The sequence below is a fragment of the Cervus elaphus genome, chromosome 18 (assembly GCF_910594005.1).
Source record: "Cervus elaphus chromosome 18, mCerEla1.1, whole genome shotgun sequence".
Taxonomy (NCBI): domain Eukaryota; kingdom Metazoa; phylum Chordata; class Mammalia; order Artiodactyla; family Cervidae; genus Cervus; species Cervus elaphus.
Window position 1 is genome coordinate 81,801,218 of NC_057832.1, and position 25,996 is coordinate 81,827,213.

The following is a 25,996-nucleotide window of genomic DNA, read 5'->3' on the forward strand; positions in this document are numbered from 1 at the left end:
AGTTACTTTGGGGGTATAAATATTCCTCGAAATATTTATAAATAATAAAATGTTTATTCCTTTATGTCATTTGTTTTATGAGGTCATTAGATCTGTTTGCTGGTTGATCTTGCAGAAAAGGGAATTTTCAGAAGAGGTACCAGAGAGGGGGTAACTCAGGAGTTTGTGGCTATTTTGGCCTATAATAAAAACTATATAGTCACCTCAGTGATAATTTCCAAATTAGCCTCTCTTTTCCTTGGGGCTAAATGAATCCCAGAAACCAAGCTTTGTATTGATTTGGTTAATCTCTTTTAGCCAGCCTTTCCAGGTGATATTAGTGTTGATCCATCCCATCAGTATGCCATCCTCCCTTCTGTTGCCTTGGTAGCAAAGAAGAAGCAAAAGTTACCTAACGGTTGTCAGCCCCAATGGGGTGAAATATTGGATTCATCTAAAATGAACTCTCCTTGAATTGTTCTCAATTTTAGTATGGCTCCTAGTACCAGTGATGATAAGTCTCTAAATTTGGACAGTTAAAGGCCACCTGTGTGCTGAAGCAAACTAGAATATCCCAAGTCACAAATGATTTTATTTTTATAGAAAAGCTCTCAGAGTCTGTGTTGCCTTACGTTATTGAACTGCCCCAAAACAAAATGTATTGCTTCTGTAAGTAAATAATCTTGTGTGATTTATCTTTTGATTGGAGGGTTGTGTGCTCAGTCGTGTCCAGTTCTTTGTAATCCCATGGACCATAATCCGCCAGACTCCTATGTCCATAGAATTTTTCCAGGCAAGAATACTAGAGTAGGTTGCCATTTCCTACTTCAGGGAATCTTCCTAACTCGGTGAATTTGCGTCTCCTGCCTCTCCTGTATTGGCAGGCAAATTTTTTACCACTGTTTACCATTACTTGGGAACTTGTACTTCATTCAGTTTAAAATATATTCATGTAACAAATATTTACTGAGCACCACTCATGTGCCAAGAACCTTACCATTGTCGTTAGTAAAAACCAAAGGTGCTAAGAGCTTATTAGAGAAGGAAAAAAGAAAAACTGCTAAGTTTTTGGTTCACAAATGAAACCTCTAGCATAGTTGACTTATTTTCAAAGACAATGAAAATCAGCTTATATTTGTGTTGTTTCAGAATTTTTGCATTTATTTGAAAAAAGCATGATTCCAGAGAGGACTGTGGAATTCCAACAAATCATCCCCATCTCTGCAATTACTGGAGAAGGAATTGATGAACTAAAGAACTGTATAAGGAAATCTCTGGATGAACACGCCAACCAGGAAAATGATGCATATCATAAGAAGCAGTTGCTTAATCTACATATTTCCAATACAGTATCTTATAGTGAGCCACCATCAAAGAATGCTGTTTCGAGTCCTAGAATGGATATAACTTAAATGTATTAAAAGTGATACTGAAATTGTGTTCATTTGAAAGCTCTTTGACGAACATTTTTTAGAATGTTGGTTGTCACTAACCTGCTGTATAAACTATCATTCAAGAACCATATTTTTAAAGATGTTTAGTTAAGTTTATCAACAGATAAAAAAATAACTGAGAGTTAAAAATGACAGTTTATAATATTATGGTCATCCACCTGTAATAACATCCTATAGTATTCTATATGTATGTCTCTAGTGAGATAATTTTTAAGGTTATAAAAAAGGATTCCTTAAGAGCAACTAGGTTTTATTTCTGTTTTTGAGTTTGTCATTACCTGGTTCTCCTAAATTTGTACTAGTTCTCTTTTTTTTGAAAAACCTCAAACTCCTGAATTTGAACATATTCACTGATAATAAAGATCACTGATAATCAGCAGATAGATCTTTGCAGTTTTAGCTTTTGGAATTTTTTCTTTCTTAAGTATGAATATTATTTTCCTCCTTTGGAACACACTAATGTATATCTCATTTTCTGTCTGTTTCACTGTCTACTTCCATATTTTAGTAAAGAGAATAAATAGGAAGTACAGTATTAAGGAATATTATCAATCGTCAATATATTCTCAGGAGATTGTAATTTCTAAATTTTTCTTGACTTTCAAAAATACTTAAAATTAGACATTTTCTTGTAATGTATTTTATTGTAAAATACACATATTTAAAAAAAAATAAAATTTAAACAGTGCAAAAGCATATATAGTAAAAAAAAAAAAAAAAAAGTTCCAATCTTTTTGCATCAGGCTTTCCAGTTCTTAGAGAAAACCACATGTTCCTACAGGATATTTTTATGCATGTATCTTTTTGCCTAAATGAGTTCATTATATAAACTTTCCCAAAGTTTTTTTGTTTGTTTTTATAGAATAATAGCAAGTTAAAGAGCTTCTGAAAAGTATTCTTCAGTGCTACTCTTAAACTGTTAGAAATTGTTTTGGAATTTAACGCTAAGTGAAGCCTTGAAAAGTAAAAGTGTTAGTTGTGCAGTTTTGTCCAGCTCTTCGTGACTCCATGGACTATAGCCCACCAGACTCTTCTGTCCATGGGGTTTTCCAGGCAAAAATACTGGAGTGGGTTGCCATGCCCTCCTCCAGGAGATCTTCCTGACCCACGGATTGAACCTGGGTCTCCTGCATTGCAGGCAGATTCTTTACCATCTGAGCCCCCAGGGAAACCTTCAGTTCAGTTCAGTTCAGTTGCTCGGTCATGTCCGACTCTTTGCGACCCCATGGACTGCAGCATGCCAGGCCTCCCTGTCCATCACCAACTCCTAGAGCTTACTCAAACTCATGTCCGTTGAGTCGGTGACGCCATCCAACCATCTCATCCTCTGTCATCCCCTTCTCCTCCCTCCTTCAATCTTTTCCAGCATCAGGGTCTTTTCAAATGAGAAAATGGGAACCCTTAACAAGTATTAAATAAAAATGTCCATATCATTCTACTTAAATTTCTTCTGATATGACAATGTGAGTGTCTTACAAGTGTTATTTCACTTTTATTTGTTCTGTTTTCTATTCTCCACTCCTACCTCCCATCCCAGTCCCCAGATCACTGGCTTTTCTTGTATTTGTTTTCATGCATGGTATTTATTGAGTTTCTCCTTTGTGTCAGGCACTGTGCAGGGCACTGCATGTACAGTGTTGAGGAGAATAGATAGGACCGGCTGCCCTCAAGGATCTCACATTGAACAGCAGAAGCTGCTGGAGATTAGAGCATTTTACAGAAAAGTAAAAGAGTGAGGAAAGCATTGGGAATTTGAACATCTCTACTGATCGTAGTGTCCAGGTTTCATACTGGGTATGTTTTACATTTATGACTTGAGTCTCATTTTTCTCTCTTTCTATTATTTCTACTTTTTCTACTTCTGTTATCTCCTAAGTATAAACAAGTAGCAGTGTGTGAGGACAGTTTCATCCGGTGAATTTCTGACACCATAATCTTGCTTTTTGCTGTAACAAAGGGTAGCAGATATGTGTTGAGGACTAAGAGGAATTGTAGCTTATTATGTCTTTATTACCTAGGTTACTACTCTACGACTAACTGAAACATTTTATGTAACTCACTAAAATGTTCCATTATTTTTATTTTCCTACCAAAAGTGTACCCTCTATCCCTTTTTTTGATGGTTGATTTTTACTCTAAAGAAGAAAATCTAAATTCCTTTTTCATTTTATAAAAAATAAGTTTAAACATTTATTTTGAAATAAATACTTTAACTGCCATTTATTTTGTCCTTAAGCAAGACTTTTTCATTTTCATCTTTCAAAATAAATACTTTTTGGATCCTTAATTGCTATAGTACTGAACGGCCAGGGTATCAATACACTATGTATAACAAATTTTTACCAAGTCCCAGTAGTTCATGCAGAGCTTACTACACCAGATAGATTTACCATCATGAATCACAAATGTATATCACCAGACACTGTCAAGTATTAAGTATACTATACTGTGAGGTTGGAAAGATTTTTACCTATGGGAAGAAAAAAATTCAGAAACTTACTATGTTGTTCTTTTTATAATATATATCCATAATAATCATAGCAAAATGACCTTTATGTTAAATTACTGTTTTCTTTTAAGTAATAAACATTTATTATTCAGGGGGAAAAAATCTGCTTTCATAATGGGAAAAATTAGGTCAGGGGTATTTTATTTCAGGTTTTATCCAGTTTTCTTATAAAGTTATGTTTTCTTTTAGCTCAGTGTTCATTTGTTTTGTGAGGACAGAAGTCAGAGATTCTTTGGAGAAAGTTAATGAAAGCTACAGATTTGTTTTTCTTGCTAAAAATATACACAGACACATGGAATATTTCCCAGTTTCTTGAGGTTTACAAAGTTCTGATAAGATTTCAGTTAATAAAGGTAAGTTCCATCTAGAAATTTGTAATACAATTTGTAATGTACCTTTGGGGCTTCCATGACAGCTCGCTGGTAAAGAATCCTCTTGCAGTGCAGGAGACGCGGGTTGGATCCCTGGGTCAGGAAGATCCTCTGAGGAGAAAATGGGAACCCACTCCACTAATCCCAGAAAATCCTGTGGGCAGAGGAGCCTGGCGGGATACAGGCCATAGGGTCATAAAAGAGTTGAATGCGACTGAGTGACTAAGCGACAACAATATACCATTAAGGTACATTAAAAATAATGTTTCAAAGCAACAGCATATAAGTATACTTACAAGCTATAGCTTAAAAAACAATGAAAATGATCAGTAATATAAACAGTAAAAGTTATACAAAAGACACTTACATTTTTAAAATATGGCAGCATTTTTTTTGAAGACCAAATTGTTAAGTTGGATAGTAGGTACATGAGTGTTTTGTTTTGGCTTTGTAACTTTTTATGAGTCTAAAGTATTTTATAATTAAACATAGCTTGCCTTGCAAAAGTTTATACCTTGGGAATTAAGATACAAACATTGTTGATAAATGTTTGCAGACAACATGGTACAGCCTTTACTGCAGAGTTTAATAATGAAAAATATCTATTTTTTTCCTTGAAGAGCTATTTCAGAGAAGCATTTGATTTGTTTTCTGTTTTGTGACTGGAAGTGGCAAAAGAGGGAACATATCAGAGGAATCTCTTTAGTTTTGAATGTGTGTCACAAGCCAGCTGAAGGGAAAGCCAAATCAAATAAGTGACAGGAATGAGAAAAGCAGAAAAAAGAGAAAAATATGTAGTTGGAAAGTTGGAGTATTTTCTTGTAGAGTAAAAGTTGGGCTCAGTGTCTCAGCTGGATTTCAACTACCTTTTTGGACCATAACTAACCACTAATTTTAGGCACTTCTAATTTTAAAAGTTTTGTTTCTTGTTATATGATAGTAGCTTAATTAATAATTGTTGGGTACTTTGAAGAATTCAGAGGAAATAATGTCCTTTGTGTGTATTATTAATGTGTTCATAATAGAAATCAAATCCTTTGGGGTACCCAGATACCAAGCTATGTGAAGTATAGCTTTATCTGAAACATGTCCTTTCCTTTGAAATACTTGGAATTTGAAGAACAGGGTGTGCAATTTATAAATAATTCTGGAGCAATATATGGCAAGGCAGTTTTTTCCTATTTATTTTGTAAACTGAGTACATTGAAAGTTGAAAGCAAAGGACAAGAGCTTCCTTTGTTCATGACACATATTTCAATATATTTTTCTGAAATTGTATCTTCTGACCAGTGCCTTCATTTTCTTGTTATCAAATATTGTTATTGGTATTATTTCTATATAAAAGGCTTTAGGAAGGCTATGGTATAATTTTCTTAAGAAAAAGGATACTATTATAAAGCTAAAACATACAGTGAGTTTTATTTGTATATGGTTTGCTACATTTGGGGAGACTGAAAATATTTTGTCAGGAGCAGACATTGAGTAAAAGGTTAGGGCTGTGGATGGATTTGAAACACAATTATATGACAGAGTAAATAAAACCCCCTGAATACATAAAAGTCCCTGGTCTACCAAGTTCTAATGGGGGGAAATAAGAGTACTGTGTAATAATGGAGCCTCAGTTTTAAAAATAAATCTTTCTGTGAACTGGTACTACTGTCAGGGTCAAGAGAAATTGTAAGAACACTATTGAGCACACATCACCTTTCCTATAAAAACATGACCCAGAACACTCACATGCTTTGTTGTTGTTCATTTGCCCAGTTGTGTCTGACTGTGACCCCATGGACTGCAGCCAGACTTTCCTGTCCTTACTTCCTTACCTTCCCTACCTCCTGGAATTTGCTCAAACTTGTGTCCATTGAGTCAGTGATGCCATCCAGCCATCTCATTCTCTGTCGCTCCCTTCTCCACTTGCCTTCGGTCTTTCCCAGCATCAGGGTCTTTTCCAGTGAGTTGGCTCTTCACATCAGGTGGCCAAAGTTTTGGAACTTCAGCATCAGTCCTTCCAATGAATATTCAGGATTGATTTCCTTTAGTATTGACTGGTTTGATCTCCTTACTGTCCAAGGGACTCTCAAGAGTCTTCTTTAGCACCACAGTTAGAAAGCATCAGTTCTTTGGTGCTCAGCCTTTATTGTGTTCCAACTCTCATATCCACACGTGACTACTGGAAAATCCATAGCTTTGACTATACGGACCTTTGTCAGCAAAGTAATGTCTCTGCTTTTTAATACGCTGTCTAGGTTTGTCATGGCTTTTCTTCCAAGGAGCAAGTATCTTTTAATTTCGTGGCTGCAGTCACTGTCTGCAGTGAATTTGGAGCCCAAGAATATAAAATCTGTCACCATTTCTACTTTTTCCCCATCTATTTGCCATGAAGTGATGGGACCCATTAATGTCATAATGCCAAATTTGTAACACATTCATCAAACGTTTAACATACAGGTTTCTCTTTAAAAACTGGGTTAAAAATATTCATGGTGCAGAGTGAAGTAAGCCAGAAAGATAAAGAACATTACAGTATACTAACGCATATATATGGAATTTTAAAAGATGGTAACGATAACCCTATATGCAAAGCAGAAAAAGAGACACAGATGTACAGAACAGACTTTTAGACTCTGTGGGAGAAGGCGAGGGTGGGATGTTCTGAGAGAACAGCACTGAAACAAGTATACCATCAAGGGTGAAACAGATCACCAGCCCAGGTTGGATGCATGAGACAAGTGCTCAGGGCTGGTGCACTGGAAGACCCAGAGGGATGGGATGGAGAGAGAGGCGGGAGGGGGAATCGGGATGGGGAACACGTAAATCCACGGCTGATTCATGTCAATGTATGGCAAAAACCACTACAATATTGTAAAGTAATTAGCCTCCAACTAATAAAAATAAATGGAAAAAAAAATCCATGGTGAAAGACAGATTTAAAACACCTGAAAGCAATTCCGGGAAAAAGCCTTCAATTAACTATTGTACTTTAAGCCAACTGTTTTGTACAAATCCCCTACCCTCCTGACTTCCTCCCCTCTTCACTAGTAACTTTATTAACGAAGATCAGGAGCAAGTGTTGTCATCGTATGTGATAGTAGACTACACTTTCCTAACAGGTTTGTTTTTTTCACATGTTAATCACTCAGTCATGTCCAACTCTTTCTGACCCCATGGACTATATGTAGCCTGCCAGCCTCCTCTGGACTGTATGTAGCTTGCTAGCTTCCTCTGTCCATGGACTTTTCCAGGCAAGTGTACTGGAGTGGGAAGCCAATCCCCTCTCCAGGGAATCGTCCCAATCCAGGGATCAAAGCTGGGTCTCCTTCATTGCAGACAGATTCTTTACCGTCTGAGCCACCAGGGAAGCAAGGCTTTATTGGGCCTTAATAAACAGGTACCCCTGTTCACTCCCCTAACAGTTTTTTAATATAAATTTTTATTTATTTTTGGCCGTGCTGGGTCTTCATTGCTGTGTGGGTTTTTCTCTAGTTGTGGCGAGTGGGGGCTACTCTCTAGTTGCAGTGCATGGGCTTCGCATTGCAGTGGCTTCTGTTGTTGTGGCACACAGGCTTAGTTGCTCCATGGCATGTGAAGTCTTCCCCGATTAGGGATTGAACCCATGTCTTCTGCATTGACACGTGGATTCTTTACCACTGAGCCACCAGGAAAGTCTTCCGCTAACAGTTTTTAAATATGACATCTCACTGTGTGATTTATCCAAAACTTTCTTCCCTTATTTCTTGTATTACTTTGCTAAAGTTACCATAACAAAGCGTCACAAACTGGGGACTTAAAAAACAGAAATTTATAGTCTCACAGTTCTAGAAGCTAGAAGTTGGAGATCAAGGTACCAACAGGATTGATGCCTTCAGAAAGCTGTGAGCGAGGATAGGTTCCATGCCACTCACCTAGCTTGTAGTGGTTAGCTGGCAGCCTTTGGCACTCCTTGGCCTGTAGAAGCATCACCCCAATTTCTGTCATCTTTGCATGGCACATTCTGTGTGTGAGGTTGCCTCCAGATTTTCCCTTTTCCTAACAAAAACAGCCATATGGATTAAGGCTAATACTAATGAGCTCTTTTTAACTTGATTACTTGAGTAAAGACCTGACCTCCAAGTAACATTACATCCTAATGTATGCTGGGGGAGTTAGGACCTCAGCAGATGAATTTTTGAGGGACATATTCAACCCATGTTTCCCTACTTCTCTTTCTGCACTTTTCAATAAGTATAAATGTACTTTACAAGTATACTTTACAAGTATAAATGTACTTCCCAACTATATTTGCCAACTTCCCAATTATAGATAGTCATTTTTTGACAGTCCCCTCTGAAAACTAGTATATGGTTTTTTTCATTAATCTAAATTTGCTGAATTGTAGTCATAGATTTGGAGAAATACTATGGTGAGATATGACTGATGCATGGAAACATGCATGTCATGGAAACATGACTGATGCATGGAACAATATGTGCTAATTATAACTAGTTTACAATTGGAGGTTGAACTATGCTGTTTAGGGAGGATACAAATATTCAAAGAAGGGGCGAGTTAGGTAGATTTGAGTGGGCCAAGAGACAGTACGAGGACATTGCAAGTTCAGGAATAACTTCATTGAGCATTTAGAGTGAAGGAAATGGCAACCCACTCCAGTATCCTTGCCTGGAAAAGTCCCATGGACAGAGGAGCCTGGCCGGGCTACAGTCGATGGGATTGCAAAGAGTCGGACATGACTGAGCACTTTCATTTTCAAGATCTTAGAGGCAGAAGTCCAAAAATTGGAGATTGTCTTGATTCTGGAGAATTGACGAATGACAATTACCTTTTGGGAAGATCTACCACTTAACTTCCTCTTGACTTTAGGCAAATTATTTAACTTTTATGCATCTCACTTTCTTTGTTGCTGGAAGGGACCCCCTTCCTGCAACAAATGTACATTGCATTAGAATACTCAGTACATTCTCCTTTTCCATTCTTCCCCAAGTCCTATTCCTTTGAGGCTGGAAACTACAAGTTTAAGATGGTAGCTGAGTGGGGTTTAAGGTTTGATTCCTCCCAAGGATCCATGCATCTTGGAAGGAAATTTCTAAAAATCATGAAGTTACTGTACTGTCCTTCCTCCTGATTCCTACTCAGAAACACTGGCCACGAACCCAGAGCTCCAGGGAAGTCTTTTTTCCTAATTTCCAGACCTGTATAATCTGTTGGACCTTTGCCAACATGGTACCTGGAGGTTATTCTTACAAATATAACTCTTTAATATTTTTTACACAGTGTTTCTTTTTGAATGAGAAAATAAAGAATCACTTTTCAAAAGCGACTTTATCCTCAAGATAAAGATGTTTGCCTAACTGGTAAATGACACGTTACTTAGGTACATATATTATTGTAACTAGGTGGAGCTTCCATTTTTAAGCTGAGTATATGATAAGTTTTTGTTAAAATCTGCCTTAACTGCCTAATTCTTCAAAAGAAAATGATTCTTTGGGGGAAAGGCAAAGTTAATGCTTGTGGTATCTGATCCAAGTTCGTGGTAGGGACTGTACTCTTTGATTAATAACACACTGATATATAGACTACTGCTTGAAAGCCATAAAGCCATGGTGATGACCTCTTAGTTAAAGAAAAATGTTGGAGTTTTATGTCTAAGCATTCAGTTTCTGAAGTCTGTGCTATTCGAATCACAAAATCTCTTCAATTCCTTTTTCATTTTATTTTTGATATGGGACTTAGCTGACTAATGTGTGGCCACCTTTAGGTCTCAAATCTAATGCTGTAAATATGTATAAATATACAAAACAATGTGTAAATACAAAGCCCAAATACATGGCTACAGTGACTGCTCTGGAACATTTTTGCTCATTTTCAAAGGTTGAGAACTTAACCTACAGGTTTTCAGGGCAATTAGAATTTCTATATGGGGGTGAGACTCTGCTTGTGAATTGTCATCTTTGGTTATTTTCAGAATACATTTAGCATGTATGACCAGAGTGGCATGTTTCCAATAGAATATAAATTAAAAACTGGTTGACATTCACAAACAATAATATTTTGTGAGTATATTTTGGACCCTTAAATATGAAATAACTGAAAATACAGCAGTATTGTTGCATGTGGTTATATGCTAACTATGTGAAACAGATAAGTATGGTATACATTTAAAAAAAAAATACTCAGTAGAACACAGGCTTCTAGAGAGCTCTAGTGACCTCATTCCTGCCTTCAAATTGTTTGGAAGCAATGTAGGGATGTAGTGTCTATATTTAATTATCAATATTGAAATTATTGAATTATTAATTTCTTAAACCTATTTAAGGAAACTGCAATAAAACACAATTCCTATTATCTTTCAGGAAAAGATCATTGCAGCTTAATTTTATATTTGTTGGGTCAGAATTCCCTATATTATTTGGGCCCTTACCTGTTTAGAATGTATAATCATGTATCTTAGGAAGTTTAAAATAAAAATCTTTGTTTCGGGGGGTTAATATTGCCAAAGAGCTTTAATTTTTTTCCTCTTGAACAAAACTCATACATCCATGCTTAGACAATTTCCCCTGCAACATCCAACACCATTGATGCTATTACTCCTAAAAAATCTTTCTAATGGCAAAAAAATTAAGTATGTTGAAGTATCAGTATATTATAAAATATTGTTTACAGAGTTTGTGAGTCTGCGTGCTAAGTTGCTTCAGTCGTGTCCCATTCTTTGCGACCCTACATGGACTCTAGCCCACCAGTCTCCTCTCTCTGTGTGATTCTCCAGGCAAGAACACTGGTTGCCATTTCCTCCTCCAGGAGATCTTCCCCACCCAGAGATCCAACCCGTACCTCTCACACCTCCTGCATTGGCTGGCGGATTCTTTACTATTAGCACCACCTGCGAAACCTATTACAAAGTTTACTTAGTATTTAATCATAATTCATGACTTCCACGGGCTTCCCTGGTGGCTCAGTAGGTAGAGAATCCACCTGCAATGCAGGCAGACCTGGGTTTGATACCTGGGTTGGGAAGATCCCCTGGAGAAGGGCATGGCAACCCACTCCAGTATTCTTGTCTGGCAGGTCCATGGCATCACAGAGATGGACACTACTGAGCTACTAAGCACACGGCACATCCATAGCAACAATCTCATTTAATGATTTATCTGTTTTAAAATTAATCTATGAAGTAAAGAAAGCATGTTTTTTTAGTAAAAAATTTAAATGTGACATTAATCACATTTGGTTTGTGAAATACCTGTAACAATGTAGATTGGAGCCTACTTTCATGTTATAGTCTTAAAATAGGCAGAACTGCTTGTGGTTTTTATATTTTGTGCTTTTTAAAATAATGTTATTATTTTTCATCTCTTGATTCTACATGTCAAGGTAAAAACAAGGTTGTAGGTTCCTATTTGCAAAGCTCATAAAAAATAAAACATTCTTAAGATGGACTATCTTGTCTCTGAAAAATCAGTTTGGAGACAATTATTCTGTTTCTCATTTTGTTTTTCAAAATTCTACTACATCATTTGTATCAGTTATGCTAGGAGACTTTAACAGACTCTGGTGAAGTTCGTTTTGAATAAAATTTACAGAATTACTATCAATGTTGTCAGCTACAAATTGGCACTTACCAAGAGCGTTGAACAACAAAGGCTTTGCCATCTGCCTCTGGAAATTGAACCCCATGCTGCTATAGCTGTTGACCTTCAAGAACCCCTGAGGGAGTTCAGGGTGGAGGGAGGCACACTGTGCTCCAGGGAATCTCGTGGGACAGGTCTTTAGATAGTTGGATGTTTTTAGGAACAGATTTTATGATCTCAATCCTTGTAGCTCCTCATATCTAGAGAAGCACTAAATCCCTTCATGGTGATAGCAGATCCTCATGACTAACAAGAAACCTTTTGTAAGATGAGTGCTTCATGGTATTGAACTCCCTCTTCACCGAAACCTTATATATTGACTTTCCCCCACTGCTGCTTTGGAGTAGTCTCTCAGAGCTATCTGAGATGCTGCCTCCTGGGCTGCAGTCCTCATTTTGCCCCAAATAAAACTTAACTCACAGCTCTCAAGTTGTACATCTTTTTTTAGTTGACAGTGTTCTTTAAACATCCTGTGTTTAACACAGTTTATTAAAACAATTTTCAAAGCATAATCCAACATGGTGCTACAGTGCTGAGGTACCAGTGCGTACATCTGAGCCATGGGCGGTTCTAAAGCTCCCCTACCACAGAGCGGTGTGTATTTAAGTGATAACTTAACACTTTATAAATAAGAGACTTGTCAGGGGAGTGTAATCTCCTCAGTTCTGTCTCGTCAGAACAAAAATTTGCAGTGACAGACGTTAAAGTGTGCCACAGCTCTCACACTATGTTATAGCTCTCAGCTCTCAGATATAGACCATGTTATAGCTCTCAAACAGATCAGTGTTACAGCTCAGTTTTATTTAGAAAATAAAAGGAAAATACATCCTCCAGGCGTGAGGGTATGCCAACCCAAAAGACGCCAAGAGAGAGAGCAAGCAAGCACGTGTGCGTGGGAGAGACCCCAGGCCCTTTGGCTCCTCTTTTTATATGTTTTTTCGTTCCCCTGGGAAGTTCCCGATGTAAATTGGGCTAGCCAGGAGTGCTGTTTGTTCTACCCGAAGTCCTCAGCCCTTCCTTGGTTCTATTTTCGCGGGCTTTTCCCTTCCTTGTCTTTTGAAAGTGAAAGTGAAGTCGCTCAGGCGTGTCCGACTCTTTGTGACCCCGTGGACTGTAGCCTACCAGGCTCCTCTGTCCATGGGATTCTCCAGGCAAGAATATTGGAGTGGGTTGCCATTTCCTTTTCCAGGGGATCTTCCCGACCCAGGGATCGAACCCTGGTCTCCCACATTGCAGGCAGACGCTTTACCCTCTGAGCCACCGTTGTCTTTTAGCCACCGCCATTCTGGACTCCTTTTTCTTATTCGAACTACCTAACAAGACTGATTTTATTTCCTATATTCTAAAACAGAATTGGAAATTCCTTAACACAAAGCTCGACCTGTGAAAACTCAGAGGCACTTCCGGTACCTGCGGCTTAGAATCGCGTCACTTCCGGCAGAGTTACGTCATCCCGAGTGCGCGACCGAAAAGCCCACCCACTCTATGCGTGCGCGTCTCAGGCCCAAGGGGGCTGAACCCAGTACCGCGGTGGAGTTTCCCCCGGGCTGAATAAGGCGGGACTCTCCCGAGTCCGCTGCGGGCGGGCTCCCCGCGCGTGTCACGTCCAGCCATGAAGTTTCGGGCCAAGATCGTGGATACCGCCTGTCTAAACCACTTCACGCGTGAGTAGGGGCCGCGTCACCCCTGGCGGCTGGGAGGACGGTAGAAAGCAGGGCGGGAGGCCTGCACGGAGCGGTGCGCGCGGCCGGGCCCCGCGAACGGGCTGGCGCGCTGCACAGGCTGGCGAGCAGGAGCTTGACGCGGGCGCAGGTGCCGAGGGTTGTTTCTGAACTTTGATTACTTTCGCGTGGCTTTTCTTAACCCGCCCAGTGGCTTCACGGACAACTTTACCTGGCGCAGACCGCCGTTTACAGCCAGGCTCCCTGGTCCCCCCGCCCCAGCCGTGTCTCTCCTTGCCTCGACCCCTGCAGCACTCGGCGTCCCCGAGTGGACGTGGGAGGGAAGAAAGCGGCCAGTAGGCGCCAGTTAACCTCCGAGTCTCGGTTTCCTTATTCCCAGGTTGTTGGGAGGCCGGCTTGACGCCAGCGGCATTAAAAGCCTCCCGATAGGTGGGAGTAGAAAGGTTGATTTTCCCACTGGGAAGCTCACTGTGCGCAGCTGGTAATTCTGCTCGCTAAATTGGTGTTTTGGATACTTAACGTACTTCTTAGTTAATTCTTTACTGGAACCTTTCGCTATAGGAGTTAGTAACATGATAGCCAAGCTTGCCAAAACCTGCACTCTGCGCATCAGCCCGGATAAGTTGAACTTCGTCCTCTCTGACAAAGTGGCCAATGGAGGGGTGAGCATGTGGTGTGAGCTGGAACAGGTGAGTGGAGGCTCCTGAGAGGCCTGCAGCCCGCCCCCTCTCCCCCAACTCCCGCTGAATTCCACTGGAAGGGGCACAGATGTCCTCCTCCTTTTCCTTCCCTTAGGAGAACTTCTTCAGCGAATTTCAAATGGAAGGTGTCTCCGCAGAAAACAATGAAATTTACTTAGAGCTCACATCGGAAAATTTATCTCGAGCCTTGAAAACTGCCCAGAATGCCAGAGCTTTGAAAATTAAGTTGACTAATAAACACTTTCCGTGCCTTACAATTTCTATAGAGCTGGTGAGTAGAAAGCTACCATTTCTGAAACTTCCCGGAAGGAATTAGAAGTATTTATATAAGCCTTGACTTTCTACAGGAGAAGCTAATAGGTTTTATTAAAATGAGAGATCGGTACATCACTATTTTTTCATTGGAGTTGGGTGCTCCTCATATTTAAATAGCATTGTGATCTCATAATATTCAGCGAGGATGCTGCTCTTCCTATGAAATAACACTTCTGCATCTTTCTTCTCAGATCTGCATATCCCAGCATGTCCATTTCTTTTAGTGGTATTGTCATCTAGTCTAAAAATCATTTTTGCCTCTTCGAAATTTGTGTGTCCCTCCCTTATCCCCTCAGTTCTGCTGCTAACACCTTTAAATGACCTTTGGTTTTCAAGGAATACATTTATCTTCCATCCTACTACCAGCTGAATTTAATGCTCGGGTCTCTTCAGAACACGTGTACCCCACAGGGTCTCACTGCTTACAGAATGAGGTTGACATTTCTCATCTGCTGTCCAAAACCCTTCAAGTGTGGCTCAACCCACTGTAGAGCCACTTATCTCCCCTGAGTGGTTCTCCATGTGTGTCCCATTCTTTACCAACTCCCAGGCTTTGGTGAGGTTGGGTCTTCTACTTGGAGTCTGTGTTCTTTTCACTTGTTGAAGCCTTTTCTTCCTCTAGTGCCCAGCACTAATGCTGCCTCCTTCCCAGCCTTCCCTTATCCTGGCAACCTCTCCTTTATCCGTTCTGTGTACTTGATTTTTTCTGTGAGTATTATATTCAGTTTTATGCTTTTTATGGAGGAGGCTTTCTCAACTGTACTTTTTATTATTGTTTTATAGTGTTGCATTGTTAATTTACGCCTTACAGCAAAGTGATTGAGTTATACATATATAAGCATTCTTATTTTAATATTCTTTTCCATTCTGGTTTGTCCCAGGATACTGAATATAGTTCCCTGTGCTATGCAGCAGGACCTTGTTGTCTATCCATTCTATATGTAATGGTTTCCTTCTGCTGATCTCAAACTCCTAGCTTCTGAAGGCCGTTTCTGGCGTCCTCTCTTTAGGTCTGATCTCCGAAGCTTGAGCATCAGCACACAGTTTCTGCCCATATGGTTGGACATGTGCCTGAGGCTGGGCGTGTGGGGAAAGTGGCATCACCAGTCTGCAGGGCTCTCTTCATTCTGCCTTCTGTAAACTGCTTAACTGCACTCTCCTCCAAGGCTCCACAGCTCACCCTCTGTCCCTGCTGGTCTCCCTGCCTTCCTGTGAGGGGACATTCAGAGTGTGGGAACCTTTCTTCCTTCAGAGCTCTCTCTCCCTGGGGTGCAGGCCCCATCCTGATTCCTTTCTGGTTCTTTTTGTCTTTTTTTGGTTACATGAAGATGTTCTTGTCCTTTCTGAAGCCTGAGGTCTTCTGCCATGTTTCAGTAGATGTTCTGTGAGAATCATTCCATGTCTAGATATGTTTTTGATGTGTTTGTGGGAGGAGTGAGCTCCACGTCCTACTCCTCCACCGTCCTAATCACTCACTTCTTTAACTTCCTTTTTCTAAGCTCTGTTAATACTTGTTGAATGAACGTTGGTGACTGAATTGAGAACACTTAGGTTTGGTATCAACATTTTTTATCTTTCAGTTCTTTATTTTTTAAGTATTGATGTGTTTTAATTCTTCTCTTGGCAGTTATCCATGTCAAGCAGTAGTCGTGTTGTGACACATGACATCCCAGTGAAGGTTATTCCTAGAAAACTATGGAAGGACTTACAAGAGCCGACGGTCCCAGATGCTGACGTGAGTGATGCCCAGCGTCACCACGTCTTAAATGGTGTGATTTGGATTCTCTGACTTTAAAGTCTTGCTGTAGATTTTATGTGAAAGTTGTATAGTACCTGAAAAGAGATAATCATATTTAAAAGATAGCCCAGGAACAAAAAATTGGAATGTTTTCATTTAGTTGTTTGCATCAATCATCTTAAAGTAGTGTTATGTATAAGGCCACACTCTTTACAATTGAGAGAGAGAAAGTCTTGCCCTATAATGGCGCTTAAGTAAAACTGAAGTAGCATTTTGGATGGCCTTCATATCTGTCAGAACTAATGGCCCTGGCACCAATTTGGGTTTCACAGAACATGGTTTTTTTTTTTTGTCTTATTAGGAGTGATGTCCAAGGTGTGTGTCATAGCCAGAAGGAGAGGCTGCTTTAGTTCTCCTGACAGGAATCCCACAGCCACTGGAAAGAAAGATGATGACAAAGGGTCCTTTGCCTCTTGTTCATATTTATTGAAGAAGAGACCATGAAATAGCATAAGGAATATTTACTTGGCTTTGAGTAGATGTCTCCGCTGGGAAAAAGCCAGCATTGTACCGGCACTGTTGTAACCCAGTCTGGGCATGGTTACAGAGACTGGCCCCAAATGTGGGTGTGAACCCCTTGGAGGATGGCCTCCACTAGTGCTGTCTTACTCCCCTTGGGTGTGTGTGGGGGCGTCTCAGCAGCAGGGCTACAGACCTGGGACGAGAGAATGGCCACGTGGACGCTGAGGTCACCGGAGGCAGGCGTGAGTTAGTGAAGCTGTAGAATTATTTTTGTTTTTTATATTTTAAAGAAAGAACTTTATTCAGGCAATTTAAAAATAAGATTGCAAAGCTTTTAAGAGTACACACATTCCAAACACAGGTAATGAGCACTTGTCAATACTTGACTATGTTAATATTTTAATACTACTGATCTTTCTCATTTGCTTTGTAGGTTAGTATTTATTTACCAGTCTTGAAGACTATGAAGAGCGTTGTGGAGAAAATGAAAAATATCAGCAATCAGCTTGTAAGTTCTGACTTCTTTGAAAAGAGCTCCCAAGTGTGTAATTTTGGCTGCGTGTCCTCGCTGGAGCCTTATCTGGTGGGGGCTTGATGCCCTCCATTCATCATGTGGTATCTGCATGGGGTGTCCCTCACCTCCCGGCTCTGGGGGCTTGGCCTGTTGTTGATAGCCTATGGTTTTACAGGTGAAACCTGCTCTGGATCTTCTCAACTCTCCTCTCTGATATTTGGCCTAGTCTCTCATATTTATAGTATTTATAGTATATTAACAGTACGTTCAGTGGTTCTAACTTTCTTTGCATATGTTTTGGACAGCATATTATGTATTTTATCTGATAGTGTAGATATTTTCTTATGATCACTGATGCTGGCAGTGAGTGGAATGTTCTATCTACTTGCCAGATGTCTCTATGAGCCCAAGACAAAAATCCCCCAGGACACATTTCTCTTCCTAGAAGCAGCTCTTAGGCCAGGTAGAGGGGCATGTTTACTTTTGTGACGTTTACGCTCAGTGTCAGTGAAATGCTGAATGTGCCAGTGACAGTGACGGGAAGCTTTGAAGAATTGTCCTTCACTCCTGGGGTTCTCCTGACTTCTTCAGTCACCCCTAAACTCATTTGATATGTCCCTCGGTGTTTTAGACACGACTGTCCACCTGATGAAACTTTTGCTCTTTAGCGTCTGCAGACTGGTTACCACACGGCTGTCCCCTGCCTGCAGAACTGCTCTGCAGTTGTCCATCCCCACAGCACTGGTGCTCTCCAAGCCTGTCTCTACCATTTCACGCTTGGCTGTTTCTTTCCCATCGTCCCGTGGAAAGCACTTAGCCCTTCTCACTGTTCATGGAAATTCTAGACTCTCCCACTGCCGTGGATGTAAGCCCCTCCTCTGCAAAGCTGTTCTGTTCACTGCTATGTGATAAGTCGCCTGCTAACATCTGGGAACCACTCCTGAACTGGCTGCTTCCTGAAAAGGGAAACTGTCTTAACCATCTCTGCATGACAGCCACTCACTGTGGGGTTGCCACTCAGCAGGCAGATAATAGGTTATTAGTGCACAGACCTGGAATGAAATTAGCTTCAGGAGATCTTTGGCATTACCAAAGTTTTCTGAAGCGTAGAAAATGTTTACGGACTTTCATTTCTGAAGTTGTGCTCACTTGAGAGTAATTTCCTTTCATGACTTACTCTGTAGATTTCACTTTAATTTACAGTGACTTTCCATGAAGCAGTGTGTGCCGTGCAGACATGAGTGTTCTCCTGCACCTGTCCTGATGTTGATCCAGTTGTCAGGCTGAGGCTTCTTTTGGGGATATCCTGGAGCCCTTGAGAGGCCCAGGAGAGAAAAGGTGGAACAGTTAATTCAAGGACCCGGTTATTTGTTCTTTGTGTTCAGTAGAAATCAGTCGTCAAAGTAGCTTAGATTAAATCATCAGAAATTAAAAAAAAATTCATCAGAGGTGTTTTTCTCTTCCCTGGAGTGTTTAAAAACAAGGATTTTGTGGAGTGACTACTGCACCGTGAAATACTGAATGGAAAGTGATCAAGCGTGTGGAAAACTGGAGTAGCCAAGGGCATAACAATATTAACTTGAGTAACCAGAACTCTGTGTCTGAAGATGACAGGCGAGAGAATCAAGGGAAATGAGTACGACTCAACATATTGAAAGCATCTCCTCCAGTCAGAGGCCCAGCAGCCCTTGTTGAGGCACCTTCCTTACTTCTTTCAGTGAGAGACGTGGCCAGTGGGGGTGGGTCGTGTGTGGCTCGGGTAGGAGCAGAAGCAGCAGGCATTGACTGCCAAGAATCTCCATCAGGTTTTAAGCATTGGGATCTCTTTCAGACAGAATGCAAGTTCTGGTCCAGGAGATCTGCAGTGGGGTCTGGGACTGATTTCTGACGAGCGCGCAGCAATGCTGTTTCTGTGGTGGTGCTCCGTGGTCAGAGCGGTGCTGCATTGCCCCTTACATGTTGTCTCAGCTTCACAGGAGCAGACTTGGGGCAGGAGGCATCATGATACGCTGGCAGAGCTGAGTGCTTGGAGCCACCTCCGACCCCCACTAAGTGGTACACCCTGGTGGGAAGCGTTATCCAGCACAACAGTCACAGGGGCTCTGTTACTTTTTATCAGTGGAGATAATTTATGTTAGATTCCCAGTGCGTCTCATCACTATTCCATGAATGGTCAGTAGTTATCATTAAGGAAATCTCTGGGAGAAGTCAGATCCCGTCCATATCCTTGACAGCAGAGTATGTTGGTGTGGGTAATACTATAGATGACACTCACAAAATAAGCATGGTGAGCCGTGTTTGGGGGGTCCTTGGTGAATTCCTTCAGTAAATTTTGTTTGAGTGCTGCCCTGCACCAGGCACTGTGCTTGGAGAGATGGATCTAGCATTTGATGACTCAGATTTTAGGAATTTGAAGAAAGCATAAAAAGGTGTTTAAGTTGGAGTGAATCTAGGACATTGCAAGCTGCTTTCCTGAATAAACCTTTATAAAACTCGTTTTTCAAGAGCAGTGAACCTTTACAGGCAGATACTAAGTGTGTGCTTATTTGAAACAGATGGATCTGTGTTATGTGTTAACCTCACAGAGTCCCTGTGCACTGTATATTCACAAGTCCAGAATATGCACAAGGATTGTTTTACATATTTTTTTTTAGACAGGTGTTTTTTCCAGATAATAGAGTGGGCTTAGAAACATCATGTACTTCTGGGAAGTGAAAGGATAAGGTTGACGATGAATTCTTCCCATTCAGAGGTACGCATACTAGATGATGCAACAAGGATGTTTAGAGGCTGTTTCCTACGTAAAGTCAAAGCCTTAGTAAGTTGAAAACATCTTTTTTGTTTTGTTGCTCCAATGAGAAATAGAGTTCACTAGTTTTAAGGAGCAAGAATGAAAAATACTAAGTGGTACTCCTCAGTAAATCTGAGGTTTAGTTGTGGCCAAGCCCTGTGGAACAGGGTGTCCTCCACTCATCCTGGGGCTTCTTCCCTCTTGCTGTACGTCTGCAGTGGCTCCCTAGTGAAGCGACCACCTTTATCTGCAGTGGCTTGGTGGCAGTTTTGTATTGTTGGTTGAACAAAATGTTGACTTGCACACTGCTGCCTGGGCTTTCCAAAGACCTGCCAGACTTTAGAGATGGCCAGATATTGATGTCAGAAGGTGAAATGTAGTGTGCCTGGGCAAATGGCCAAAATCTTAAGCCATATCAAGGTACCTGTTTCTTTCTCTGAACTTCATTTCTAGATTGTGTGTAGTTTAGAGACCCTGTTGGTTGGTGCAGGGCAGAGTGTAAAATGAAAGGGCCCCTCTGATCCTGAGGGAAGTCATGGGCACTGTTGGGGCAGCGAGGGCCACAGCGACCAGTCACCAAGCCCAGCTGTCCTCTGAGTGCAGAAAACACGGCAGCCACAGGGCGCCACAGCCTGGTGGAGTCCAGACGCCTGACGGCATCTCTGGGTCTTTCTGAATTTGGGAATCTCACTTCCCAATGTCTGGGATTATTCTTTATATAAATGGTTATATTCTCCTGTATTCTGAAGCCTTTCTGGTTATGTTGAGTTGTAATAGATAGTTTGGTCCATTTGTCGAAATAAGGCAGGTAGCGAGCTTATCGCTTCACATTCTCTTCTGGTTCTTGCTCTGTTTTACAGGAGTTGCACAATGTCTGCATTGTCAGCGCTGCTGGCAAGGCCCCCCAGCCTCCCCCGTTTGCAGAGCTTCCTGCTGCGCTCTGCGCGCCGAGGGGCTGCTCTCTGGAGATTTTAAGGCCCTGTGCTCAGCCTTGTCTTCTCTCTGTTGCTGATGCCATGTGGGGTTTGGCGCTGTCTGAAGTGTCTTGGGATTTGTGGGATTACTTTGTCACCTGGTTTGTTGGAAGCTGATATCCACTTTTTTTTCCCTTTTGCTTTTCTTAAGACTGTAAAATACTCAATTTGCAGATTATTGAAGCAAACCTAAATGGAGAATTGAACTTGAAAATAGAAACTGAGCTAGTATGTGTTACAACTCACTTTAAAGATCTTGGAAATCCTCCATTAGGTAAGTTTCCTGGTGGGTTATATTTTGCCTGTGATAAATTGTTCAGATGACATATCATACTGAGGTCTCTAGTTGGAAAAGAATTGAACTTCGGTGACTGTGTTTCAGGCTCAGGAAGGGAACACATAATGGGGTTGGGTAACTTGTTATTGCAGTGTGGTGGGAAGGTGAACCTCCTGGACTTGAGAAGCTGAAGTGTGGGCCTGAGGGCTTCCTTGTTCCTCATCTGCAAAACCTAGGCTTGGGCTCAACAGTGTCCAAGAGCCCTTCTAGCTCTTCACTTGCTGTGCCATCTACCAAAATCTACAGTTTCTCACCTGGGTGGAGTCAGAAATATAGATGACACTTTTTATTTTCTCCTTTTTTTTGTGTATTAAAAAAGTAATTTTTAAAAAAAAATTATTGGAGTATAGTTGACTTACAATGTTGTGTTGGTTTCAGGTGTATGGCCTAGTAATTCAGTTATATATATAATATGTATCTATTCTTTTTCAAATTCTTTTCCCATATCAGTTATTACAGACTCTTGAGTATAGTTCCCTGTTTTGTGTAATAGGTCCTTATTGTTTATTTTATATATAGTGGTGTGTGTGTCTGTGTGTATATATCTATCTCTATACGATGATCCTAAACTTCTAATTTATCCTTCCCCTTCACCTGTCCTCTTCAATAACCATAAGTTTGTTTTCTAAATATGTGAGTCTGTTTCTGTTTTGTAAATAAGCTCATTTGTATCAATGTTTTAGACTCCACATACAAGGGTATTTGTCTTACTCTGACTTAGTTTGATGATCTCTAGGTCCATCCATGTTACTACAGATGATATTGTTTCATTCTTTTTTATGCTGAATAACATACCACATCTTTATCCACTCCTCTGTTGTTAGACATTAGGTTGCTTCCATGTCTTGGCTGTCGTAAACAGTGCTGGAAGGGACACTGGGTTGGTTGAGTAGCTTGGCTCAGGGATTAGAGTCGTCTGCTGCAGAGCTCACAGTGGTGGGCAGGCTGTGGGAGGGAGGTCCAACAGGGAACGATGCAGAGGCCCCGGGAAGGTACTCACTCTGTGAAAACCATTTAGTCACCCATGTGTTCTGAAGTAGGTCTGATAAGACTCCTTCCACTTTTAGAGTTAAAATTACTTACTACCAGTTTGCTTATTAGAGACACTTTGTAACTTAGTATTGCTAGAGAATTTTACTTTATAGTGAAGGGCATGCCTTGGAGCAAAGTGAAATCCATGTTAATAAAAGCTTTGACAGTAGTTATATGAAGTGACTTATTTTTGTGTTGCTCATTTTGTTTATTTTAGTAAATTACAAAGAGAGTCTTTGATACCTTCCCAGAGTTGAATGGACGTTTTCTTCCCTTTCATTCCACTTTATAATGAGAGGGCTTGATTTAGCTGTATATGGTCTTGTTTTGGGAATGGTTTTTTGGCCCTAATGCAAGCCATTTGGGATCTTAGTTCCCCGACTGTCAACAGTGAAAGCATTGAGTCCTAACCACGGGACTGCCAGGGAGTTCCCATAGTACAGTATTTTGAAGAGTCAATACTTAGTAAATGCTTGCTTGGTGAGCGATCACATTTATATTATGCAGTGTTTCTGTAGGTTCTCAAGTCAGTGGTCAAGTAAACCATTTATTTATGTAAACAGTCATCATGCAATCTCTCGCTTCCCTGTTTCACTGGAAGATAATTGTGTCTTAAAATGTTCCTGTCGTTTTAGCTTCCGAAAATGCTTCTCAAGATAGAAACTCAGAACAAATGGCTGAAGTGCACATAGACATTAGGAAGCTCCTACAGTTCCTTGCTGGACAACAAGTAAATCCTACAAAGGCTACTTGCAGTAAGTTTGCATTTTGATTTGTTTTTCATATTTCAAGCACTGTAATCAACTGTAGTCTTACACATTGTGTATAGTCTCATAAATGCAGAGACAGCTCGGTCACTGGTGGACTCCAGTTTCCTGAGTAGTCCCTGGCAGATGGGTCTGGACTGCCTCACCTGGTGTCACAAATGAGTCTGCATCCACAGAGAAGCTGCATATGGGCAGAGGCACCTGGCCCCATTTTGCTGTGTTAACCTTATGTGTACAGGGTCTCTGTCTCTTTTGGGCTTGGATTTAAGTTTCCATCTCAAAGCATTTCTTTTCTTTCCTGTGTCAGCCTAACCTGTTCCAGTTGTCCTGTGTCTTGTCATCTGTGCTGCCTACTGACTTTTAATAGTGGCTTTTAATGGCACTCTTGATTCTGGTTGGCCTTGTCTTTCTTGTTTTCACATGTTTTTTCACCCTTTAGTCCTTGATTACAGATGAAAGACTCACTTGCTGAGAATTTTTCAAGGCTATGTCTGTTTCCTTGCTATTGAGACCACAGCAATTGAAAGAAAACTGTGGCCTTGCTTGGAGGTGACACCTCTTTATTTGTGAATTCCCAGTCTGAGCACTCCGCCACCAGTGAACAGACCTGAGAAGGGTGACCCAGGAATATAGGATACCTAATAATTGTCAGATAGTCAGCACTGTAGAGAACGAGTAGGAGGTTCCCGAAGGTTCTCCAGTGAAGGAGGACTGACCACTGGAAGGGAGTGGCGTTAGTGCGTGAGGCCTGCACTGGTGGTGAGGTACAGAAGCGGGGTGCAGAAAACCACGATAGGGAAGGAGCAGTGAGAGCTGCTGAGTCGTGGGGCAGGGGCCGGGGTCTGCCTGCACTGCATCTAAAGAAGTTATGGTGTGGACGCCCCTAAGGCTGCGAATGGGGATCCACTGCTTCAGCACGAGGTCCTCCCAGCTTAAGACAGTGCTTCTCAAACTGCCTGCATGCACAGGGCTCTTTGCGGACCTGGCTGAGTGCAGATGCCTCTTCAGAGCTCTGGCTTGGGCCATCGAGGCTGGGTGATGCCCCATTGTGGGTCCTTGGAAGCCACTCCTGTCTGCATAGGGGAAGTGTAGGGAGTGGGGGTTGTGGCCTTAGCTGCTATACAGGGAGGGGGAACAGAAGGTTATGACAGCCAGAGTCGAGTTTCTCACACTGTTTCTTACCCCAAACCTTTTCTGCCAGTGGTTCTGGCTTTGTGGCAGCATCCTCCAGGCGCTTGCTGAGTTCCCACCTCTGGAGGGGTTGGGGCACTTTCCCCAGCATTCTCAGTCTCTGCTGCCACCTGTGTGTCCAGCACCTCTCCTGATGAGTGTCCTTCTGCTGGTCCCTTGTGTCCCTTCCCGACTTGCCATTCTCTTGGGATTGGTCTCAGCAGCCTGCTGTGCTCTTTGTCTGCCTTTCTTCTGCCACCTGGCTTGATCTGGCTTCAGCTAGCTTTCCTTGGGTGTGGCATGCCCCACTGCCCCTGTAACTTCTGCCCTCAGTGATACGGTCCTGGCAGCTGGGCAGCTTTCATGCTGTGGCAACACCTCTTCCTCTTGGCTGGCTTCTGCTTTGGGTCTTAGACCCAGTGCCTCATTGCTCATCCTAGGCTGCATGATGGCTGCCCTTGCAGACTGCCTCCTGCTCTCTAGTAAGACCCTATGTGCTTGCCTCTTCTCAGCACATTCCAGGGACTCACTGGTGAGAAGCTGCTTTTTCCTGGAAGGACGTTGACTTGGGTACATGTGGTTTCTGGGAAGTTTGCCCTGTGACTTGTTGCCCCAGAGACCTCGGCCTCTTCCTTAGTGAAAAATGAGCTGGCCTGAGCCAGGCCCCTTGTTTGGTGTCAGCTGGGATGGTGGAGACTGGTCACCTCGGGAGGGCCTGGGTGCTCCAGGAGAGGCTTGGGGGAGAAGCTGCTGCAGTGCTTAAGGGTGAGAGTGTGTGTGCAGAATGGGTCTCTACAGTAAAGAATTTCCTCTCTCCTTAGATATTGTGAAGAACAAGATTGTTCACTTTGACCTGCTCCATGAAGATGTTTCCCTGCAGTATTTCATCCCAGCGTTGTCATAGCCCTGCCTTGTGGGCTCAGGAGCTCAGGGACCTTGGTTGGACCCACAGCAGTGAAATCCTTTTTTTTTTTTTTTTTTTTTACTTTTTTTTTCTTCTATAATATTTACAGTAGAAATTGAATTAATGAGTTAATGAAACACAGTTGGATAAACATTTCTTCATATTACTTCTTTGTTCTGTCTGCTTTGTTTTGCTTTGAAGATGTTGAAAGAAAAGTTAAAATTTTTTAATTCAGATTTTAAACTTTTCTAATTGAAGTCGTGAAAATCCTCTTGTAGTTTGAATTGGTGTAGTAATCAAAATCGGCAAAAAAATAATGTTTGCCAAGCCTAGCACTTTTCCTCAAGGCATTGTTTCCAGCTCAGCATATTGTTGTGGGAAGAGACTTGAAGCAGTTAGGTTTCTGTGTACTTGGAGCCCAAGAAGGCGAGGTTGGCCCTCTTGCCACCTCCATCCTGTGGAGGGTCCCGGTGGGTCTGGGTACTGCACGTATGGTCTCATCGTGATGCCCATGAAGATTTTAGTCGGCTCTCCTGTTGCCATCAGGAGGATGCGTGGGCAGGGCCTGGCCAGGTCAGAGCAGCACAGACATTCTGAGGCTTCACAGTGGGGCT

The 25,996-nt window shown here is 41.6% G+C and overlaps 2 protein-coding genes and 1 long non-coding RNA gene across 4 annotated transcripts in view; 2 read left to right on the forward strand and 1 right to left on the reverse strand.

Annotated features, from left to right (window-relative positions):
- The window catches only part of GTPBP10 (GTP binding protein 10), a 27,511-nt gene extending 25,699 nt beyond the window's left edge, over positions 1–1,812 (forward strand). Inside the window, exon 10 of the mRNA XM_043871975.1 lies at positions 1,129–1,812. Within this exon, the coding sequence (XP_043727910.1) occupies positions 1,129–1,391 (263 nt within the window). The 3' untranslated portion in view covers positions 1,392–1,812. The remainder of the gene's footprint in view (positions 1–1,128) is intronic.
- LOC122674009 overlaps positions 1–11,986 on the reverse strand; it is a 25,209-nt gene extending 13,223 nt beyond the window's left edge. The window contains exons 1-3 of the long non-coding RNA XR_006334866.1: positions 11,927–11,986; positions 8,216–8,339; positions 4,338–4,483 (exon numbers count right to left, since the gene is read on the reverse strand). This is a non-coding gene — a long non-coding RNA (uncharacterized LOC122674009). The remainder of the gene's footprint in view (positions 1–4,337; positions 4,484–8,215; positions 8,340–11,926) is intronic.
- Positions 11,987–13,380: 1,394 nt separating this feature from the next.
- Positions 13,381–25,548, forward strand: HUS1 (HUS1 checkpoint clamp component). Of its 2 annotated transcripts, XM_043871976.1 has the most exons (8): positions 13,382–13,599; positions 14,179–14,306; positions 14,413–14,589; positions 16,261–16,368; positions 17,327–17,401; positions 21,347–21,446; positions 23,177–23,296; positions 25,300–25,548. In XM_043871976.1, the coding sequence occupies exons 1-8, from the start codon at positions 13,548–13,550 to the stop codon at positions 25,380–25,382; spliced, it is 843 nt and encodes a 280-aa protein (XP_043727911.1). In that variant the 5' UTR covers positions 13,382–13,547; the 3' UTR covers positions 25,383–25,548. The 2 variants fall into 2 exon arrangements, with proteins under 2 accessions (XP_043727912.1, XP_043727911.1); XM_043871977.1 differs by lacking the exon at positions 16,261–16,368 and having other exon boundaries at positions 13,381–13,599.
- The last annotated feature ends 448 nt before the right edge of the window (positions 25,549–25,996 follow it).

What these genes read in the sequence shown, in the direction of transcription:
- HUS1 (XM_043871976.1), top strand. Translation starts at nt 13,548, where the DNA reads ATGAAGTTTCGGGCCAAGATCGTGGATACCGCCTGTCTAAACCACTTC. An exon ending in AAAATATCAGCAATCAGCTT is followed by an intron (nt 17,402 to 21,346) that starts GTAAGTTCTGAC and finishes CTCAATTTGCAG; the next exon opens with ATTATTGAAGCAAACCTAAA. An exon ending in TCCTACAAAGGCTACTTGCA is followed by an intron (nt 23,297 to 25,299) that starts GTAAGTTTGCAT and finishes CTCTCTCCTTAG; the next exon opens with ATATTGTGAAGAACAAGATT.